Below are 22,307 nucleotides of genomic sequence, written 5' to 3'. Positions count from 1 at the left end.
TATATAATTTTTGACAAGCCTGTCATTTCTAAAAGAAGAAACACAGGTAAGTATTCTGTGCATAATTTAAATTGCTATTTTTATAGCTAAAATTTTAATAATTTCTTATCTTTAGAAACCTATGACTTATGTTCTTATCCCGATGTAATGAAACGTTTGAAATATTACCATTTCCAAATCAAGGCCCCAGACATTAAATAATAAAACCATTAAGGCATTATTTATATCTAAACTATCTGGAATTTCCCAAGTGGCCACTAGGCCACACAAAATATTTGTTCTCTCATTTTATGAGAAGGTATACTTTATATTTTTAATTAGCTGTATACAGTTATGAGAGCTGTCCTGTTATATATTGTACAATATGAAAAAAAGGGGCAAATCAATAAAGGAAACTACATACCTAAATTAATTAGGCAAAGTGTTATTAATATAAATGTTTAACAATTGCTAAATTGTATAGCATATGTTCATATAAAAAACTAATACAAAAACTGCCAGCAAACTGACTTTGTTCCTGTGTATAAATGCCCTTGTCATTTGGTGGCAAAGGCTATCAGAAGGCCCTGGAGGTTTATCAATGTCCTCAATATTCATAGTATCATATGTAAATATATGATTCTATCCTTCTCCATAATGATAATGTTGATTAATATAATAAATCAACCAGGCATATCCTGTCTTATCATCAACAGATGGGTCTTGCTTTTCTCTACATTTATCTAAATTTCCCTGCTACAAAATACAGATCTAAAGAAGCATCAAAAGTAGTTTAATAAAGGACTGATTTAAGATTTCCAGGAAATCACAGAAGTAGATTGCATAACCCACGACCAACAAAGCAAGAAATAATCACTTAGGACTGAATGAATTGACTTTATTGTGGCTGTTCCTTGGAAACCCTATCGGGCAGCTCTATTCTGTCTTATAGGGTCACGATGAGTCGGAATCAACTCAACAGCAGTGGGTCTTTGGTTTAAAGTTCCTTTACTAATGCCTTGGTAACATACTTTTAGTTGCTGTCTTTTTCCAACCAACTCCATGAAATTTAGAAAAATATTCTATAAAAGATCTGATATATTGTTAGGAAAACTTAAGAATAATAATTCTGTAGATAATATATGATATATATTGATTGGCCCTGTCTACAAAACACTGAGTGATTGAATATTACTGAAAAAATTTTTTAACTCATTACTTTTCATAGGAATGCAGTAATTAACATAACTCATTTGTCTTCCTAAAACAAGCAAGTCTTTATCTCTTTTTGCAACAATATAATTAGAACAGAACATAAAATTTTAAATACTTTATTATAAAATACCTGTCCAAGGGTCTGATTATATTTGATAAAATCCTTGGTCTTGGTTTCCTGACATTTTCTCAGAATAAAAGTGTTGACTTGTCCAAAAATTGAAGTTGCTATTCATCATATTTGTAATATATACTTCCAGACTGACATGTTTTAATGTGCTGACAGTCGGTCTTAGTTTTTGGACATCTCAGAGAACACAACTTAATGACTTTAATAGGTGGACATTTACAGAAACAATCTTTCAATAAGGATGCACAAAAGGTATGTGAACAGGTATGAGGTCAATACCAAAAGAGGAACTTTGGCATTGGGAAGATAATTAGAAAAGACAAAAGCAAGATACAATGCTTGAAGCTACACATCACCTCAAAGTTTGGAGAAGCCAACTGCAATTAATTCACACCATTTGACTTTTGAGAAGGCTGGAATAATTACTTAAAGATACTATTTCATATTGCTTGCTATAAATAATAATGGTGATTTAGAGTTTTAAACTTATCTGAAAGATGTATTAGAGTAAAAGAACTGGAAATTCTAGGGATGAACTGAAATATGCATTTCTTGTACTATTTGAGAATATTCAATTTTGCTATAGGAAAAAGCAAATGTAATGGATGAAACTCATGTGTTAAGTATAGATAAGTAGTTAGTAAGTAGATCATGTATGTGTTAAATATATAGAGAAAGGGATAAAGGACCAAGAGATATGTAACACTCATGAGGCATTGGTTATACATGAGACACCTGGACATTAAATATGAATAAGACATATGTGAGACACATATGAAGCACTAAATATACCCATTGGAGCCCTGGTGGCGCAGTGGTTAAGCACTACAGCTGCTAACGAAAAGGTCGACAGTTCAAATCCACCAGCCACTCCTTGGAAACCCTATGGGGCAGTTCTCTGTCCTATACGGTCACTATAAGTTGGAATTGACTCGATGGCAATGGGTTTCTTTTTGTTTTGGTGGACCAGGTATCAATGGGAAGTGCTAATGAGTCATATTTGAGGTATTTGAGGGTACTCAATTCCAGAGATTATGATTTAATTGGTCTGGGGAAGAACCAGTTATTGACATTTAAAACAAACTTTCACCAGTGATTCTTACTTCCTGTCACCTCAGAGAATCTCTGGTCCCTGTGATGTCTGGGTTTCTTTTTTGCCAGTTAAATTCCGTGCTACACAGAAAAAAGAGATGAGATTAATAGAAAGGTAGTGAGAACATGTACTTCGGGACGGACAAAAAACGTAGCAAACCCACTCAGTAATGCTGTAGGCATCCTCAGAAGAGTACAGAAGGCTTCTCCTGCTTTCACTTACCACCCAGAATGTGAGTACAAAAGCAACAAAGCACGTAACATTGTAGGAATAATCAAGAAAATCTCTCCATTTGACAAAGTTTGAAAACATGTATTAATGACACTAGGGTATTTCTCATTGCTGCATCATAGGCACAGGGAAGACTAGGCCTCTTTTAAATCCAGTCACACAATGGCTGACTTTTGAGGACTGGAATGTGGTTGTTAGAAAAGTTTGTTTTCATCTAGGGGTCACAAAGTCAGATGCAATTAGGGGCCAGGCATAAATGAGTAATAATAAGTGACTCATATTGTACTTACTGTGTATTAGGCACTGTTCTAAGCACTCTTCATTTATCAACTCATCTGACCAAGCTAGGCACTATTATCATCATCATTATACAAACGTAGAAAATTGAGGCCCAGAGAGGATATGTAACTTAACTCAAGTTCACAAAACTAGGAAATGTTTGGGATAGGTTTGATCTCAAGCCATTGACTTCTAATGACTGTGTAAACATTTCACCATGTTGCATCGCTTGGGCAGTAAAGTTGTAAAAACAGGTAACTTACATCTTAATCTTTCTTTTTTTTTTTCATTCTAAACAGAAAGATTATTCTTTGTGTCCAAAAAAAACTATGTGAGCCCACTTAGCAGTGCCAGGTCTAACAATTTTCCGGAGGCAAAAAAATATACATTATTCATTTAAAATATCTCATTTTAAAATAATTGACAAAAGGTCAGATTAAAAAAAGACCTGTGTAAATAAAACACATCTGAAGTTCATAAGTGGGGCCATAAGTTTTCTACTTTTGCTGTATATCAATCAATATTATCATAACTGCTCCTCCTGAATTTTTATTTGGTATCATCAATGACACATTCATCATTTTCAATGACGTCATAAAATAGCTAATCCTAGTGAGGGCTGATTATGAACTTCATAATAAAAAAAAAGTCTTGTTCAATAGATTATATTAATGTAGTTAATTTAAATAAGGAAAGCTCTCTCAAACCCTCTTGTGCTAAGATCTAGGCCAGGAATAGTCTCTTAAGTGTTTCTCCAAGCACGTGGGAGAATATGCTGTTAAAAATAATCAAAACTCAAAGAAATTGAAACATAAGGTTTATTCTGAGTAGCTATTCTATATGAATGGAGGGAGACCATTCTGATTCCCAAAAAGCAAATGACTGGAAGTAGGCTGGTTACAATGAGGCTTATAAAAAGAAAGGAGAAGAACAGTAGATCAACCATTGTCTAATCATAATGTGATTGACTGAAACCTGCCCTCCCCCCTTTTACTGAGATCAAATGATATCTGGTCGCTGGCCCTCCACCCACTTGTAGCCAAGACATCTTTTGACATTTAAATTAAGTCAGCCTTTCTTCAAACAGGAAAGAAAATATTAGCAACTTTGGGTGAAAAAAAGCCACTGGCAGGATTTGGTCAGTAATTTTTATGGTTAATATTTGGTTTCGTGGATAACAAAAAACCTTAAAATCAAAGTACGATGTTTGCTGTTAATTTTTCTCTTCAACAACACCAGTCAGTCACCCTTTTGTGATTTGATAAGATATAGGTTGTATTTAGGAGGACCTTCGCAAAAACTGAACTTTACCAGAAGCCTTAAAAAAAAAAAAAAGACATTCTCCTCCCCTCTCCCGCACTACTTTGTGTGTTCCTGGAATGGCTTAAATTGCAAACAGACCAAATTGACTTAATGATCTCCTGTTTTAATTGGAGTCCCTGGGTGGTGCAAATAGTTAAAGCTATGGCTAACAGTAAGGGTTGGAGGTTCAGTCCAGCCAGAGGTGACTCAGAAGGAAGGCCTGGTGACCTACTTATGAAAAATCAACCATTGAAAACCCTATAGTGCACAGCAGGAGTGGACTGAATGGTACCTGGCTTTTTTATTTTGTTTTAATTAGCTTTAAAATAGGTTCTTCATTGTCTCCTGGACCTTTCTCTCCTTCAATTTTTACGACCTCAGGTGTCTTAACCCTTATCTCCCTGGAGCTAGGTGGCCTTATAAGAAAACATTCCAAGCATACTGGCCATAACTGCAACAACTTCAGTCAATTACTCATCCTTTCTGGGACTCAATCTCCTCAACTGCTTTTAAAAAATTTACAGGCCTTTGTTTCAGTGGAGTCTAACCCAGATTTGTGTTTAGGTTTGCTTATAGCACACGATTCCTTTCCCTTTTACCCCCTTCCTTTCTCTTTTCATGTTACTTTTTGTATGTCATTTTCTTGCCTCTATTAACATTCTCCAGTGCAATTTTTTGACACCTTTAAGGAAATAAAAATAAACAATTTTACAAGATATAACTTTTCCCTAGTTTTGGCCCTTCCATTTTTTTTCAAATAACACTGTCAAGGTTTATTTTTTGCCAGCAGCACAGTATGCTATTGGAGTGAAAACGTTCCCAACTATGATCAGACACTAAACTGTAAAAACCTACGTGGTTAAGGAATGTGTGTTGCATCCACAATACTGGCATCGAAAGATTTTTTCCCACATTCTCCACGCTTGAACATAAATCCCTAGTAACTTGCAAACTGTGAAGCCTAGCAACGTAATTCTGTTACCTAATGGACGGCTAGCGAGCCGAACTGGCGACGTGAACCATACCCTAGTGTCACTGGGTACGCATGTGCCACTAAGCAGGCGCAAACTGAGCAAGGTCATAGACCAAAGCACGTCTACAGGAAGCAAAGCATTCGTGTTGAAGACAGCATTCATGTTAAATAATTGCCCTGAAAATGTTAATGGAGTCAATTTATAAACATTACCAAATCTGCATCACGGCTCCTCAGCAGAGTACGGGGGGGCCCTGAAAAGGGCCTTTTGTTGTGAACGAAGACAAAAGCGCACTCAGCCGCCAAAGCCATACAGGGTCCGCCCCTGGCGCTTGAGCGCGTAGACCACGTCCATAGCCGTGACCGTCTTGCGCTTGGCGTGCTCGGTATAGGTGACGGCGTCACGGATCACGTTCTCCAGGAAGACCTTGAGCACCCCACGAGTCTCCTCATAGATGAGGCCAGAGATGCGCTTAACGCCGCCACGCCGAGCCAGACGCCGGATAGCGGGCTTGGTGATTCCCTGGATATTGTCGCGGAGCACCTTACGGTGGCGCTTGGCGCCGCCTTTACCAAGACCTTTGCCACCCTTACCCCGGCCAGACATTTCGAGGCAGAGGCGACTGAACAACGCCTTGTGACAGCTCCAGCTGAGGCAGAACCTTTATACGTCGGTAGGCGGACCGAACTGAGAACCTCAAGAAAGGAGGCGGGAAGTCCCGCCTCGGTGGGGGAGGGAAACCTAAGAGACGGAGAAGAGGCCTTGTTTTCTTGTCCTGTGTTTTGTAGCATAGTAACTAAAATTGTTTTTGAAGTCAAAAGTAAATCCTTAATATTGTAGGAAATTCAAAATAGTACAAACAAGAAAATTATAACCCGTTAACCCACTACAAGCGATAACTATTGCTGATATTTTGGTGAACAAATAAATGCACACATTAATTTTTTACAAGAAAATGTATACAGTGCTGTATATATCGTTTTGTAAGTTTACAGTGATTATATTTTAATCAATTTCCCTTCTAAGAACTTTTCAAAAAAGTTATTTTCGGTGTCTGCTAATTGTTCCTTCTTGCAAATTCTCCTAATACCAGTTCTCTAGCAATTCATAGCCAGTCAGAATTTTAAAAGTCATGCTTTCACTGCTGATGAAGTACTGCCTTTAACACTATACTTGGAACCATTACTGATGTAACCTAACCTCGACCCTGCAACTTTTGATAAGACTCCACTATGTTGCCTAAAAGTAACTTTCCAGGAACTTGAGTAACTTCAAGTTGTTTTTCGGAGACCAACAACCGAATCAACTAAAACCAGATTTAGCGGTCTCCGACCTTCGCGCATGCTCAATCCAGCCGGAACCAATATGCTACACTCCGTAACAGAATACCTAGTCCTCGGACACTTCAACTTTGAGACACTTCCGCCAGCGGTTACGCAGAAGAATGAAAACTGCGTAAGTCTGTATAGAGGTTTTGGTGGTGTAGGGGTTAAGAGCTACGGCTGCTAACCAAAAAAATTGGCAGTTCAAATTCCCCAGGCGCTCCATGGAAACTCTGTGGGGCAGTTCTAGTCTGTCCCACTGGGTCGCTGTGAGTGGATTTGACGGTGACGAGTTTTCTGTCTTGGCCCTTTAAATAAAAGCGACCAGAGCTTTAGCCAATCGCCAGTGACACCCAGCTTCTAAGAATATGTGTAACTCCTCATTCTCGAACCCCGTGAAAGCGTAACGCCTGCCCCCTTCTGGGAGCCAGATCTGAGGAACCTTCTTCCTGGCTCCCTGCTTAGTGCTTTGCAATAAAAATACTTTCTCTTAAAGACCGGTGTCCAGTAATTGGAACTCTGTGGGCACCCACGTTTGGTTCGGTAGCACTGAAATTCTATTGTTTCAAATTTTAATCGATTTCTCTTGTCAAAAGGAATCTGTGTTCACAGTTAAAAATTTAGAAAACTTACATTAGAAAAATGATAAAGTGATTTTTTTGTCTGCTTAATATTCCATCATAAGGACTTTCTATAATAAATTTAACAATAATGTATTTTCTAGTTTTTTTCCTATTATAAAAGATACCTGTACATTAATTTAATTTAATTATCTCCTGAGAATAGCCGTCTAGAGTTGAAATGCTTTGTCCTAGAGAATGCTGATTTTAAGATATTTGATTGCTATTACGTTTTCCTCGAAAGTTTTATCAAGTTCACTTGTGCCAGCAATAATTGTTATGTATATAACTTTACCATCACTAGGCATTACCATTTTTTTTCAATTTACTTGTTAAATTCAGGATTTACTTCTGGTGTAGATGATTGAGTTTTTTTGTTTTTAGTTAAATCAACTGGATTTATTGTACCACCTTAATATAAATTAACTTCTTTATTGTACCGGGAAACATTACTGCTGTTTCCACTGAAAGCTGTTTTAAACATTGTAACTTTAAAACTTGTTTCAAGTTTGTTTTTTTGTTTAATAAAATGAGTCGGAATCGACTCCAGGGCAAGGGGTTGGTTTTGGGATTTTGGTCATAATTGCATTGCTTTTCTTAACTAGTTGGGGCAGAAAAATTAACATCCTTAAAAGATTGAGTTCTTCAGCTCTGTTTACTGTCTGTTTATCTTTTCAGAAGAGGTGAAAGATGAATTTTGCTGGCGATATATTTACCAAAGTCATAGTCTGACTTTTTTTTCTTCACTTGCTTTTCCATGTTCATAATTAATTTTTTTTCTCTCCATGCTCTTGCGGAGCTCTGTGTATCAGTATTAAAGTAACTATTTTTGTGTCCTGATCCTGTATTAGAATTATTGATAAAAACCTTGGTGCATCTATCTATGAATACAAATCTTCATTTCTGGCCCACATAAGTTTTTTAGTTCCCAGCAAATCTATATCTAAACATATATGTGCATATAAAATTCATATAATATGCATGCATAATATATAATACATTTTCTACTAAAGACAATTCATGTACATGGTTAAAATTTTTTTGAAATTAGGAAAAATGTAAAAATACTTGTAATTTCATAGTCCAAAGATCACACTATTAACTTTATGATATTTATCTATTGAAATATTTGTTTTTTCATATATGTAGTAATTTTTACATGTATGGGGATATATTGTGAAATTATTTTAACTGTAAAGAAGTTATAATAAATCCTGGTACCATTTAAAATATAGTTTCTTGTTTTGCAGTGTTTCTGTATAAATATATGCTTTGGAAAGTAGTTAAGATCTCTGTCTCTGCAGTCAAACAAGCCTGGGTTTAAATTGTGTCTTCCATGTAGTCACTTTTGCTCTCTATGTTTTAGTTTCTTCATCTGTATAATGATGGTGAGGACAACAATACTTCATAGGAATACTCTAAGAATTAATGGAGATAATTGAGCAAAATAGTTAGACTAGCTTGTAGTAAGATCTTCCTAGTAATGTAAGAGCTAAAATCTACATTTGTTGTTACTGTTGTTAGGTGCCATCAAGTCAGTCACCAGACTCGTAGCGACCCAATAGGACAGAGTAGAACTACCCCATAGGGTTTCCAAGGAGCAGCTGGTCTGGATTTGAACTGCTGATCTTTTGGTTAGCATTCAAGCTCTTAACCACTACACCACCAGGGCTCCAAAATTTACGTTTGGTATTTGTTTATTAATATTTTGATATTCAATTATCTTTTTATATTTTAATTCATTCATTCTATTTGCATTTATTAGTACAATAAAGTACTTATAACAATAAATTTTATTGTTTAAATTTCTTATATAGTTCTGTAATCTTTACCTAGAATTGTATGTTTTGAAAAAACTTCTTAACAATATCCTAATAGCTAAAATATAATAGGATATAATCACATTAAGATCCTCTTTGAGGCTTCTTCTCCTGTTTCCCCACCTTCAAACATTACCACTTAATACATCAATAGAGTATTTTTATATATACAGTTAAATCAAATTACAGTAAACTTAGATAAAAGACATCAGAGGACAGTTATAAACCCAAGACCTGGCCAAGACCTGATTTGCCTGGAAGCCTCAAAGAAAGTTTTCTTTTTAATCTCTAGCCAAAGAACCTCCTTCTCCCCCCAGGAGGATCCTGAGTAATCACGGCATTTGCCTAGTATGCCTGCCTTTCTCCAAAACATTGTTGCGTGCCGTCAAGTCTTCAGAACATAAAAAAACCCAATGCCATTGCCGATGAGTCAATTCCGACTCATAGCAATCCTATAAACAGACCAATTAGACCCTCTAAAACATGGAACCCAAAAATTAGTTGAAATATTGCTCTTTTATTATCCCACAAGAAAGTCAAGTCCATTAACCATATCTAGTAGAAATTAATATTTCTGAGACACTTCACAGTAGTTGGTCTAGTTTAAAAGTACCCAGCCTCCACATTCCTCTCTACCCTCCCGCCCCCAAGCCCAAAGACCTCTATGCAATCTCAGCCTCATTTAACTTCCAACTTTATGTTTTCAGTTTTATGTCACTATTTTATTTTTTCATCATAAGTATTTATGTTACTATTACATTGACACATTTTATTGACCTTATTTTGTAGGGTCACCATTTATCCAGGCTCTGTGGGGGCAAAAAGATAAATAAAATCCAGTCTTCATTCTTCATGACTTGAGGGAAAAAAGTCAGTCATCAACACCTCTAATATCAGCTGACACAGTTCCATGCTATAATGATAGGGCAGAGTTCAAGTGTATGGAGAGAGGAAAATTAAAGTATGGGCAAAGCAGCTCAAGAAAGAAAAGTTTAAATAATGCTTCAGTAAGTATTCTGTGATCAATATACATAAATTTCACCTCTTCTAAAATGATTGTATATACATTTAGAAAGAATATAGATCTAAAGATTCCCTTGTGTTTGTCAAATAAATCTAGACTTTGATAAGGAGAATCTGTATTCAGAAAGAAAAGGGGGAAAGGAAAAGGAACTATTGTAATAAAGGGGCTACTCTAGGGTCACTTCCAAAGCCCTGGTAGCACAGTGGTTAAAAGCTTGGCTGCTAACCAAAAAGTCAGCAGTTCAAATCTAACAGCCAGCTGCTCCTTGGAAACCCGATGAGGCAGTTCTACCCTGTCCTACAGGGTCACTATGAAATTGACTCAATGGCAATGGATTATTAATATTACAATAGGGATAGCACTCTGGGGATAAGATCTGCAACCATCACAAAGAGTTAGGGGGAAAGTATTGTCTATTAGAGTTTAAGAGTAAACAAGGCTAGAAACAATGCAGGTGTAGGCAAGTGGGATGAAAGGGTGACATCGTCAGATAGTAAATCTGACTGTTTTAAACTGAGGTCAGCCTATTCACCAGGTGGGGCCCTTAAAAGAGGATAGTATGTTGGCTCAGGCTAAGGGTGAACCAACATTCAGGGAGTTGGGGGAAGGAGAGAAATTTAACTGAAGTTTGATTAACAAGCACTTTATTTCTGATTAAGGAGCCCTGGTGATGCAGTGGTTAAAAGCTTGGCTTTTAACCAAAACGTTAGCAGTTTGAACCACTAGCATCTCCCTGGGGGAAAAAACGTGGCAGATGTGCCATGGAAACTCTGTGGGGCAGTTCTGTCCTTTAGGGTTGCTATGAGTCGGAATCGACTGGACAGCAATGGATTTGGTTTGGAATGTCGGGCCTCCTCACAGGTAAACAAGAGGGCATCCTTGAGTCTTACCTACGTTATGTGGGAAGGGTGGTCATTCGTAGTAAAGTAATCCATTTTCCTGAACACAAAGGTGGGGGTGGGCAGTTCTTTAACCATGGATTTTTCCCATTATCACAGAGTTCAGGTAAAATTTAACATTAACGTGTTCCATTTACAATTAAAAATAGCAAACAAATTTACCTAGTTTTCTTTAAAGTATTTTCTCTCCTGTTTTAAAACTCAGAAGAGCCTTAATATTTCCTCCAATGTTTTAGAAAACACATACTCATTTATCAAGAATAATAATAGATGCCTTATCTAATAAGATTTATCAATAGCTAATCAATAAATCAAAGTGAAAGGGGGAAATTATTTTTAATCTTACTTTGAACATTTTATTCTTACTTAAAACATTATGTATATTCCTTGCTAATTTTTATGATAGTTTTTTGAATGTGTCCTGAATTGGAACTTTTTGCATAAACTACACCCCAAAAATAAAACCCATTGCCATCGAGTCAATTCCAACTCATAGCAACCCTATAGGACACAGCAGAACTGCCCCCATAGTTTCCAAGGCTGTAATCCTTACAGAAGCAGATTGCCACATCTTTCTCCCTTGGAGCAGCTGGTTGGTTCAAACTGCTAACCTTTCTGTTAGCAGCTGCGTGCTTTAACCACTGCACCATACACTGTTACAAAATGACTTTGGGACTTCTTTAAATAAGCAGGACAATCTAAAGACATTTGCAAAACAATCTGAGTGCAAATTCCTTTTGAATTCTGCATTGACCCCACCTTCTCCTGATAGATAAGCTATTCAAGGTATACAAATCCCCTCGGGGTCTTTTTTTCTCCTCTTATTCTTCCAGATTTATATTCAATCATTCCAGCCTCCAGCAATTCTAAAGGATGCCCCTGAGCCTACTCTGTGCTTAGACCTCTCACCCTTGCATGCGCCACAGCACAGGATCCTAACAAATTAGGCAGACACCATTTTGATCTTTTTCCAGTTTCTCTTTTGGAGTCCTTATTGTCTTAATTGTTTCTTAGAAAGCTGTGAATTTTCTCATTGCAGGATCATTTCTTAACACATACTAGGCACTCAGGACCCATTTGCTGAATAAATGTGAAAGGGTAAAGAAGGATGGATGTATTGAAGAAACAAATCTTGAAGTTTGTCTTAAGAACAAGAAAACTAATATGTACACCCATGTTCATTGCAGCATTGTTCACAATAGCAAAAAGATGGAAACAACCTAGGTGCCCATCAACAGATAAATGGATAAACAAACTATTGTACAATGGAATACTATGCAACGATGAAGAACAATGATGAGTCTGCGAAGCATTTCAGAACATGGATGAATCTGGAGGGCATTATGCTGAGTGAAATAAGTCAATCACAAAAGGACAAATATTATATGAGACCACACTAAAAACTCATGGAAAGGTTTACACACAAAAAGAAACAATCTTTGATGGTTACGAGAGAGGAGAGGGGTAGAGAGGGAAAAACACTAACTAGACAATAGATAAGTGGTAACGATGGTGAAGGGTAAGACAGTACACAGTACCGGGGAAGCCAGCACAACTTGTCCAAGGCAAGGTCATCGAAGCTCCACAGACACATCCAAACTCACTGAGAGGACAAATTACTGGTCTGAGGGCTGTGAGGACCATGGTCTCAGGAAACATCTAGCTCAATCGGCATAACATAGTTTATAAAGAAAATGTTCTACATTCTGCTTTGGTGAGTAGCGTCTGAGGTCTTAAAAGCTTGTGAGTGGCCATCTAAGATACTCCACTGGTCTCACCCTGTTTGGAGCAAGGGAGAATGAAGAAAACCAAAGACATAAGGGAAAGATTAGTCCACAGGACTAATGGACCACAAGTACCACAGCCTCTACCAGACTAAGTCCAGCACAACTAGATGGTGCCTGGCTACCACCACTGACTGCTCTAACAGGGATCACAATAGAGGGTTCTGGACAGAGCTTGAGAAAAATGTAGAATAAAAAACTCACCAAAAAAAACAACAGACTTTCTGGTCTGACAGAGACTGGAGAAACCCTGAGAGTATGGCCCCTGGACACTCTTATAGCTCAGTAGTGAAACCACTTTTGAGGTTCACCCTTCAGTCAAAGATTAGACAGGCCCATTAAAAAAAAAAAAAAAAAAGACTAAATGGGCACCCCAGCCCACGGGCAAGGACCAGAAGGCAGGAGGGGACAGAAAAGCTGGCAATTGGGAACCCAAGTTCAAGAAGGGGAGAGTGTCAATATGTCGTGAGGTTGCCAACCAATGTCACAAAACAATATCTGTATTAATTGTTTAATGAGAAACTTCATTTGCTCTGTAAACTTTCATCTGAAGTACAATAAAATAAATAAATAAAAACAAAGAAATAATCAAATATTGTTAAAAAACAAAAACTAGCCACACTTGTAGTCTCCTGTTAACCCACTTTCCACCTCTTTACTCTTGTTGAGCAAAGATATAATGCTAGTCCTTCCCCGGATTTCCTACAGCTAGTGGTCCAGCACAGCCCCCAAACCAGACATGCGTTTAATTTTGACTTTCTCTATTATCAGAGGCACCAGGTTTTCCTGCTCACGTGGAAAAGAAAAAGCATGTACCTCTCTGTTGTGAACATATTAAAAGGAGCTTAAGAGAGGAAGGAAAATTTTATATTTTCCAACCCTTCACACTGAGCCTGACAAAAAACTGTTTTCTTTTTCAAACCACGTTTGTTACACCACGACTAAGAACCATTTAATCCTTTTAGCAATGCTTGTACTTTTACAGTAATTGTAATCCACTGGACAGCAACTGGTGTCATTTTACTGTTGGGGAGCGGGGCACAAGGTGTGGTAATTTGCGTGGAGAGGTGAGAAACTACAAGACAGAACCTAATGTAGTCAGCTGCTTCGTGACTCCAAATCACCAAGTCTTCAATCAGCATTATTACCTTAGAAGTTACCTTCTGGCTGTAAAGTTTGAGAGTCTAAGAGATGCAGAGGGTTGTGAGTCTGCTGCAGCTTAGGGAGCAGGAAGACACAGAGAAACCTGAGCGAAGATTCCACTGCCTTCACCAACTGAGATCTGCAAATTCTGTATCCCGCTCAAGCTCTCTTTGCTGTAATTAGTCTATAATTAGCATATGCCTCTCGATAATTGGATAGAGAACCCCACTAACTAACTATTGAGACTTTCTGGCTACTGGTAGTACAGTACCGCTCGAGACTCGCTTATCACACAGCCCAGAGGCCAGGACGTTATTGCATTATTAGGTCTTAACGAACCACACGAAATTTGATACTAAAGAGCAATCGCAGCTTAGAAATACAAAAATATACACGATCTACAAGTCCAAATAGGTATCAAAGAACGATAAAACACTTCACGCAAGATGTTGTATTTACACATTCAAGAAAGCAAAACCAAACCCGTTGCAGTAGTTGATTTTGACTCACAGCGACCCCATACGACAGAGTAGAATTGACTCATAGGATTTCCAAGGCTATAATCTTTACGGAATTAGATCGCCACGCCTTGGGTTGGAACCGCAGACCTTTTTTTTTTTTTTTAATTGTACTTTAGATGAAGGTTTACAGAAAAAATAGTTCCTCATTAAAGTTAGTACACATACTGTTTTATAACAATAGTTAACAACCCCGCGACATGTCAACACCGTCCCTTCTCAACCTTTGCTTCGGTATTACCAGATTTCCCGTGCCCTCCTGCCTTCTAGTCCTTGTCCCGGGACTGTTGTGCCCCATTAGTCTCGTTTTCTTTTATGGAGCTGTGAACCGCAGACCTTTTGGTTAGCAGCGGAGCGCTTAACCACTGCACAACCAGAGCTCCTTTAAGAAAGCGTAACACAATAGCAAAGTGGTTAACAGCGAACAAGCTCTTTCTTCGAAAGCGTGGATGGCTCTTAAAAGAGCCTTTGGGGTAGGGAGTAAAGACGCTTACTTAGCACGTTTACTTGGAGCTGGTGTACTTGGTGACGGCCTTGGTGCCCTCGGAGACGGCGTGCTTGGCCAGCTCTCCCGGCAGCAGCAGGCGCACGGCGGTCTGGATCTCTCTGGACGAGATCGTCGAGCGCTTGTTGTAATGCGCCAGGCGAGACGCCTCGCTCGCGATGCGCTCGAAGATGTCATTAACGAAGGAGTTCATGATGCCCATGGCCTTGGACGAGATGCCGGTGTCGGGGTGGACCTGCTTCAGCACCTTGTACACGTACACGGAGTAGCTCTCCTTGCGGCTGCGCTTGCGCTTCTTGCCGTCCTTCTTTTGGGCTTTTGTAACCGCCTTCTTAGAGCCCTTCTTAGGAGCCGGCGCCGACTTAGCTGGTTCAGGCATGGTGGAGGAGAAGAACGTAGCAGCTAAGAATAGAAATTACTGGTACTATTTCTCCTCTTTATTTACAGGCTCTTATGCAAATAAGGGGAGTAAAATTCCTCTAGCTATTGGTGGGTTTCCCCAGATGATGTAATATGCCAGTTTTGCTCAATCAAATTTCGCATCCAGTAAAATCGCGTTTCCATTGGTCTAAATGAAAACAACATATTAACCAATGGCACGGCGTTCTTTTCGCGCCCAGACGTGGCTATAAAGAGCGCTTTCGGCACTTCAGCTCACAGTTATCCCTGAGAGAGGCTGACACTTAATCATGTCTGGACGTGGCAAGCAGGGCGGCAAGGCTCGCGCCAAGGCTAAGACTCGCTCTTCCCGCGCTGGGCTCCAGTTCCCCGTGGGTCGTGTCCACCGTCTGCTTCGCAAGGGGAACTATGCCGAGCGGGTCGGGGCCGGCGCGCCGGTGTACCTGGCGGCGGTGCTGGAGTACCTGACAGCCGAGATCCTGGAGCTGGCTGGTAACGCGGCCCGCGACAATAAGAAGACGCGTATCATCCCGCGCCACCTGCAGCTGGCCATCCGCAACGACGAGGAGCTCAACAAGCTGCTGGGTAAAGTGACCATCGCGCAAGGCGGTGTCCTGCCCAACATCCAGGCCGTGTTGCTGCCCAAGAAGACCGAGAGCCACCACAAGGCCAAGTAAGGAACAAAGTTTGGAAACTCTTAAAACAAAGGCTCTTTTCAGAGCCACTTCTATAGTCAAAAAAGGTGACACTATCTATTGCATATTCAACTACTTGTATCTTCAGTGTTGGCACTTAAATATTTGAGTTAACTCCTACCATGCCTACACCTTTGGCCCGTTTCCATATGTTGTATATCCTTGGCAAGGATTCTCAGCTAAGACATTCAAGAAACTAAACTAGCAGAAGTATACAGCTGCTTGGAAATGAGGGTTACCTAGGCCCACATAAATGGAAATATGTTGTAGGTACATAAAGTGACAAATCTTGCTATCTAAAAGTTCGAAGGGTCTTGGGCACAGTCGAGTAGTGGGTTCCATTAATGCAGAGGAACCCATTGGGCTGTCAGGATAGTAAGTCTTGTATTTTTTAGCTTTAAAGAATTTTTAAATATGCTTACTATAATACTGAAGTCATATATACTCAAATAGAATTACAATATTACTACCTGACATTGGTATATTTATTTGTTTTCCTCAATTGAGGGCAAATTCCTCATTCTATTTCTCCAGCTTCTGTAAGAGGAGACAATTAATAGGTGCATTAATAGACATATGTTGGTTGCACTTTAAAAAATTTTTTGCACTTAGCGGAATTTGGGGGAAAAAAATTGCTGACAAAAGCCTTAGCAATCATCCAATTAAGAATCTTTCAAACATGCATGCATTATATATGTAGCATCCCAGTAATCACGTGTATGTGTTGAGCAATACTGAAAAATACAAAAATACTTAACCGTATTTTATATGTTCTGATATTTTTCTGTTCTACTCTAACAGTAGTTAACTCTGTTATACCTGGATATAAATGGATATGATATAATACTTGTCTCATAAATAGTCTTAGGATTAGCATATGACTTAAATACTTGCTTAGAACACAGCCAGGTAAACAGATGGCTAAGCACAGTATTCCAAGCTTGGTGGTGGTGGTGGTTAATATTGATGATGATGATGACAATGACAAACGTACTGTCTGCAGAGAAGGTAGAGCTGTTTTGAGAATAGTGACAGAGATCAAAGATCCCGAAATGTTCTCACTATTTCTAAGTCTTTTATTCCGGAAAAGACTAGAATATTTATGCCACTTATCAGTTTTGCCATCTCAATGAATTCAGGTGCAACGATTATGTCTTCTATTTCCTCTTTTAGTAAATTCTAATGTACTTATGCATTCAACTAATATTTATTTAGCACTTTTGTCATCCATCAAACATACAACATTTATGACACAGTGCCTGTCCCAAAGAAACTCAATCTACTGGGGAGAAACACACAAAAGCAAGTAATTAAAGAACAAGGTAGCAAGAGTAACCATGGAAGAAAGCAGCATAAGAGGAAGGTTAAGATCTCTGGCAGGTAACATCTGATCTGAGTATTAAAGGAAATTGGGTATTATCAAGAAGAATGAGGATTCCAGCAGGAAATGAAAGTCACCAAAAGACTCATGGCTTATAATATGTGCAGGGATGACAACTCGTTCAATACTGGCAAAAAGTCAAGGAATTACAAGGGACAGGCAGGAAGGAGACAGAAGATCTGTAGGTCACTCCCTTGGATTTAAATACTTTTTATGTAATAATGATTCCTAAATCTTCATCTCCACCCCATATTTATCTCCTGAGTTCCAGACATGCAAATTTATCTACCTTCTGAAATTCTTACAGTTCTCCCAGGAAATGCAAAATACATATCCCATGTTGAACCTATCATCATCATCACCAATTCTGCTTCTCCAGTAAATGGCATCATTGTCTACCCATTATCATGAGCCAATGTGACTATATCGTTGAATATTCATTTTTGTGTGTTGTTTCTATAGCAAAATGCAAATCCTTGATGGGGGAGATGAAACCATACTGAGAGTCCAAAAAGATCTGTAAGGTACCAGACTACCATAGTTTGGAACACAGTGTTTTGAGAGACAGGACATATCCATGTCCACATAACAAGGGCTACCCACTACCCCTGAATAATTTTTCATATAATCAGAACTGAAAGGTTAATTTGACTGCATACATCCAGGAGAAGGTGCCCTACTCACGCAGCAGAAGTATTGATCAATGCAGACAGGATAATCTGTGTGGGTCCTTTCTGACTTAATAGCTTTTAGTTTCCCAGCCCAGAAAGAGGGAGAACAGTGCTTACACAGTCAAGAATACCTATCTGTTGAGCAACTGACCCTAGATTGGATCAGAAGGGGCCCCCCAAGTGGTTCTAGAAAGTACTCTTTCCCTCCAAAATACTGTCTCTACCTCTACAGAAGGCAGATTCCTGAGAAGGGACACTTAGTACTTTATTTTGTTTATGGTGTTGATTCTAATAGAAGGTATTAGCACATTATTTTAATTTTGTATAATATAAGAATCATCCTAAATTTCATATGTGGAAATCCTGGGTCCCACTTCCCATTAATTCACTCAAAGAAAGGTAATGAGTATGAAGATTGCAAAGGTTGCAACAGTGATCTTGTTATCTAATTACAAACAAATGTAGCCAATTTTGATCACTGAATAGAATACATAAATAGCCAGGTGGAATAAGATAGAGAATTCATGCCGCTTTTTAAAGTTCAGTGTAAAACAACTATGATCTCCACTTATATGCTTCCCAAATTGAAACTGACAAGTTGAGAAGGGACAGAGTTGAGGACACACATCCACAAGCCAATTATCGAGAGAAAGTATTCGTGAACGCTTAGCAGACAAGCATGGAAGAGAGAACCTAGAAGTTATAGACACCTAGAACTCTGAATACGAAAATGAGTGGGAAATGCCTGTCATGGTCCATGAGAAGCTAGTGTTAGTAAACCTAGCAGGTCCTTAGGAGTCTGGTGGTGCAGTGGTTAAAAGCTCTGCTAACTGAAAGGTCGGTGGTTTGAACCCATCTAGCACTGCGGTGTTAAAGCCTTGTGACCTGCTTCTGTAAAGATTACAACTAAGAAAATCCTATGGAGCAGTTCTACTCTAACACATGGAGGTGCCATGAATCCTAATCAACTCAGAGGCAACAGGTTTTGTTTTGTTTTTGGTTAGCAGGTTAATGTGTTTTTACTTTCATTTAAATTTTTCCAAAGTGTTTTCCTTATTCTTTCGTGAATTCATTTATCAAAAAAATAGCAATGGAGCATCTGCTATATACTAAGTACTCTTCTAGGTACTGGGTATACGAGAGTGGATACGAGTAGAAGCAGCCTGAAAATAGCTTTCAGTCTTTGTATTTTAAAAGGCCCAGCATATGAACTGCACTATTTTAAGTGCCCAGATGCCGAGAAAAACAAGATGTAAAACGCTCGGAAATACAGCCTGTTTGCTATAGTTAAAGAAAAAAAAAAAAAGTGCCAGTAGAAGAATATACGGAAACAGTCCCTTTCCAAAGAGTATGTGGGTGGCTCTGAAAAGAGCCTTTGGGGACATGAACTTGAGAATCTTGAGACTTAGGCCCTCTCCCCGCGGATGCGACGGGCCAGCTGGATGTCCTTGGGCATGATAGTGACACGCTTGGCGTGGATAGCACACAGATTCGTGTCCTCAAAGAGCCCCACAAGATAGGCCTCGCACGCCTCCTGCAGCGCCATCACGGCCGAGCTTTGGAAGCGCAGGTCAGTCTTGAAGTCCTGCGCGATCTCGCGCACGAGCCGCTGGAACGGCAGCTTGCGGATCAGCAGCTCGGTCGACTTCTGGTAACGCCGAATCTCGCGCAGCGCCACGGTGCCGGGCCGGTAGCGGTGCGGCTTCTTCACTCCGCCAGTGGCTGGCGCGCTCTTGCGGGCCGCTTTGGTGGCCAGCTGCTTGCGCGGCGCCTTGCCGCCGGTGGACTTGCGAGCTGTCTGCTTGGTTCGAGCCATGGCTCGGTCGCTTGACCAGTGTAAGGAAAAAGTGAAGACCAGCAGTAAATCCACCTATTTATAGTGAGAGTAAGAACATGATTGGATAAAAGGAGGCCAAGACTACCCTTCCCGTAACCTGATTGGTTATGAACTCGGAGCTTTTATTTGCCCCGCTCCAAATCCTAGGGTATTTTTTGTCCATAGCCTGAATTTTTTACTTTTTCCTATAAAAACATGTTCTCTCTACACCAGCGCTTTCAAATAGAAATAAATGCGAGCTACATAAAGTTTAAATTTTGTAGTAGTCACATTAAAAACTACTATAAAACCAGGTGAAATTAATTTTAACAGTATTTTGTTTAACCTAACAGCAAAATATTACCGTCTCAACATGTAATCAATAGATATTTCCCATTCCTGGATTTGTTTTGTTTGCTCGTTTGTTTTAGCACTGTCTGAACTAGTGTATATTTTACATACACACACATCTTTATTCGTACTAGCCACATTTCAAGTAATCAGTCATAATTGGCAAGTGGCTATGGTATTGGATAGCACAGCTCTATATCTTCACTTTCATTTATCCTACCAACACAACTTTAAGAACTTTTTTTTTTTTCAGCAGGAAAAGAAACTTGATTTGGGATGTGAGGAATTCAAGAACTAATAACTTCATGGAGAAACGCATCCTTAAACCTGTTTTCGCTTTCAAATAATATAAAAACAATTCCATTACAGCATAATTTTCCTACTATCTTAGAAATGTACTGCCTTTACTCTTCAAGTGTCTAGTATTCCATCAATGCATCAAAATCTAATGTTTTGAGTGAGATTAAACAGAATAGAAGTTAACATGTTTTATCCTGAGACAAATAGGTAATCACAACTTTATTTGTGAACAAGATAAAGGGAACTCGGAAAAAATACTTGAGAAACCACATTTAAGCAAAGCCCGAAGACAGGTGTTACATTCTATCCTGTTTTTTGGTTTTTTTTTTCCGGTAAAACTTTATTTACAAATTTAGACATTAGGCCAGATTTAGCCCACGAGCTGTAACTTACCGACTCCTGCCACTGATGAGACTTAGATGACCTGGCTGACCTGGGAGCTGTGGCCCAGTCGGCTCCTCACCACCACCACCCGTTGCCATTTAGTCGATTCCGACTCATAGAGATCCTATAGGACAGAGTAGAACTGCCCCATAGGGTTTCCAAGGAGCGGCTGGTGGATTCAAACTGACGACCTTTTGATGAGCAGCAGAGCTCTCAAACACTGCCCCACCAGAGCTCGGCTCCTCGGTGAGATGGAAACCACTCTAGGGTAGGTGCAGTACTGAGGGTGGTTGCTGAGGGCAAAACTAAACCATATAACCAAATCCGTTGCCATGGAGTCGATTGCGACTCATAGCGACCCTATAGGACAGACTAGAACTATCCCATAGGGTTTCCAAGGCTGCAATCTTTACGGAAGCAGACTGCCACATTTATCTCCGCGGAGCGGCTGGTGAGTTTGAACTGACGACCTTTGGGTGGCAGCAGAGCGCTTAAACGACTGTGCCACCCGGGCTCAGAATAGGGCCCCGTATTTGGGAGTTTCCTACCAACTGGTGGGTGCAGAGGCCAGTGTGAGGGCAGCGCTGCAACAAGCTCAGCCTTCCTCACAAGAGGCACCAACTACTTTATTGCTTATCAGGCCCAACCCTCTTAAGCTCACACACACATGGTCTCTCGACGCGCATTGTCATTACTGGGCCCCCTTTGTTCTACAGGGTCTCGATGAGTCAGAATCGACTCGACAGCAAGTTTTCTTTCTTTCTTTCTTTTTTTTTTTTTTGAGTGGAGGAACCCTTGTGCTGTGGCCTGACCATCAGCCTGTCCCTGGTGATAGCCTAGTTATAGCTCTTCGCCGATTCCGAAGCTTCTTCCATCCGCGCCTCCAGGTTCTCTCGGGTGATGAAGTTTTTCGCCTCCTCCTGCAGCTGCCTCCCACTTCCTGGTCCTTGAGCTGCACCCAGGCCTAAGCCTCTCGGGCCTTGCAGGCCTGTTCCTCAGCCCGCACCTCCTGCTGCAGTTTCGCTATTTGCAGCTCGGGCAGCCGCTGGTTTTCCGCACGGTTCTAGGTCATCAGCTCGGTGCTGGCGGTCTCCTGGGCTTTGAGCTAGGCCTGGACCTCGGCTCCGGCTTTGGGTATCTTCTTCCGCACCTCGGCCACAAACTCCAGCCTGAGGGTGCACACGGTCTGGCGGTACTCGTGGTAACGCTCGATCAGCACCGAGAACTCCGCTGGATCCACCCTGGGCGGGGTCGCCACTCGCCGGACCTTGGATTTGGCCGGCGGGGCGTTGCGGGGGAATTGCGACTGCTCACTGGGAGCAACAGCAGGACCCGGAACCGCGCGCGGCTTGACCCAAATAAAAGGCTGTCTTGATTTTAGATACACCTGGGATCTGACCCCTCCGTTAACTTCTTATCCAATTAACAGGCCGATTAATTAAAAATGCTCTCCTAAATCAGTAGTGCGAAAA

At 40.0% G+C, this 22,307-nt stretch overlaps 3 protein-coding genes across 4 annotated transcripts in view; 1 reads left to right on the top strand and 2 right to left on the bottom strand.

The window, feature by feature from the left end:
• The window catches only part of LOC101341608 (histone H2B type 1-F/J/L), a 50,333-nt gene extending 35,053 nt beyond the window's left edge, over positions 1-15,280 (bottom strand). Inside the window, exon 1 of one of the 2 annotated variants that reach the window (XM_023741412.1) lies at positions 14,828-15,280. In XM_023741412.1, coding sequence (XP_023597180.1) covers positions 14,837-15,217 — 381 coding nt within the window. In that variant the 5' untranslated portion in view covers positions 15,218-15,280 and the 3' untranslated portion in view covers positions 14,828-14,836. The remainder of the gene's footprint in view (positions 1-14,827) is intronic. The other variant, XM_004387073.2, reaches the window with a different exon arrangement.
• LOC101342124 (uncharacterized) overlaps positions 1-22,307 on the bottom strand; it is a 37,962-nt gene that overhangs the window by 11,867 nt on the left and 3,788 nt on the right. Inside the window, exons 5-7 of the mRNA XM_004387075.3 lie at positions 21,953-22,248; positions 19,472-19,854; positions 5,416-5,825 (exon numbers count right to left, since the gene is read on the bottom strand). Coding sequence (XP_004387132.2) covers positions 5,498-5,825; positions 19,472-19,854; positions 21,953-22,248 — 1,007 coding nt within the window. The 3' untranslated portion in view covers positions 5,416-5,497. The remainder of the gene's footprint in view (positions 1-5,415; positions 5,826-19,471; positions 19,855-21,952; positions 22,249-22,307) is intronic.
• Positions 15,506-18,367, top strand: LOC101340334 (histone H2A type 1-H). Its single transcript, XM_023741411.1, has one exon. The coding sequence runs from the start codon at positions 15,528-15,530 to the stop codon at positions 15,912-15,914; it is 387 nt and encodes a 128-aa protein (XP_023597179.1). The 5' UTR covers positions 15,506-15,527; the 3' UTR covers positions 15,915-18,367.

Source organism: Trichechus manatus, unplaced genomic scaffold, assembly GCF_000243295.1.
Source record: "Trichechus manatus latirostris isolate Lorelei unplaced genomic scaffold, TriManLat1.0 scaffold00180, whole genome shotgun sequence".
In the NCBI taxonomy this organism is placed as follows: domain Eukaryota; kingdom Metazoa; phylum Chordata; class Mammalia; order Sirenia; family Trichechidae; genus Trichechus; species Trichechus manatus.
This window is presented reverse-complemented; position numbering and strand designations above follow the sequence as displayed.

Bases quoted from the DNA above. Each gene is read 5' to 3' on its own strand.
- LOC101340334 (XM_023741411.1), top strand. From the start codon at position 15,528: ATGTCTGGACGTGGCAAGCAGGGCGGCAAGGCTCGCGCCAAGGCTAAG.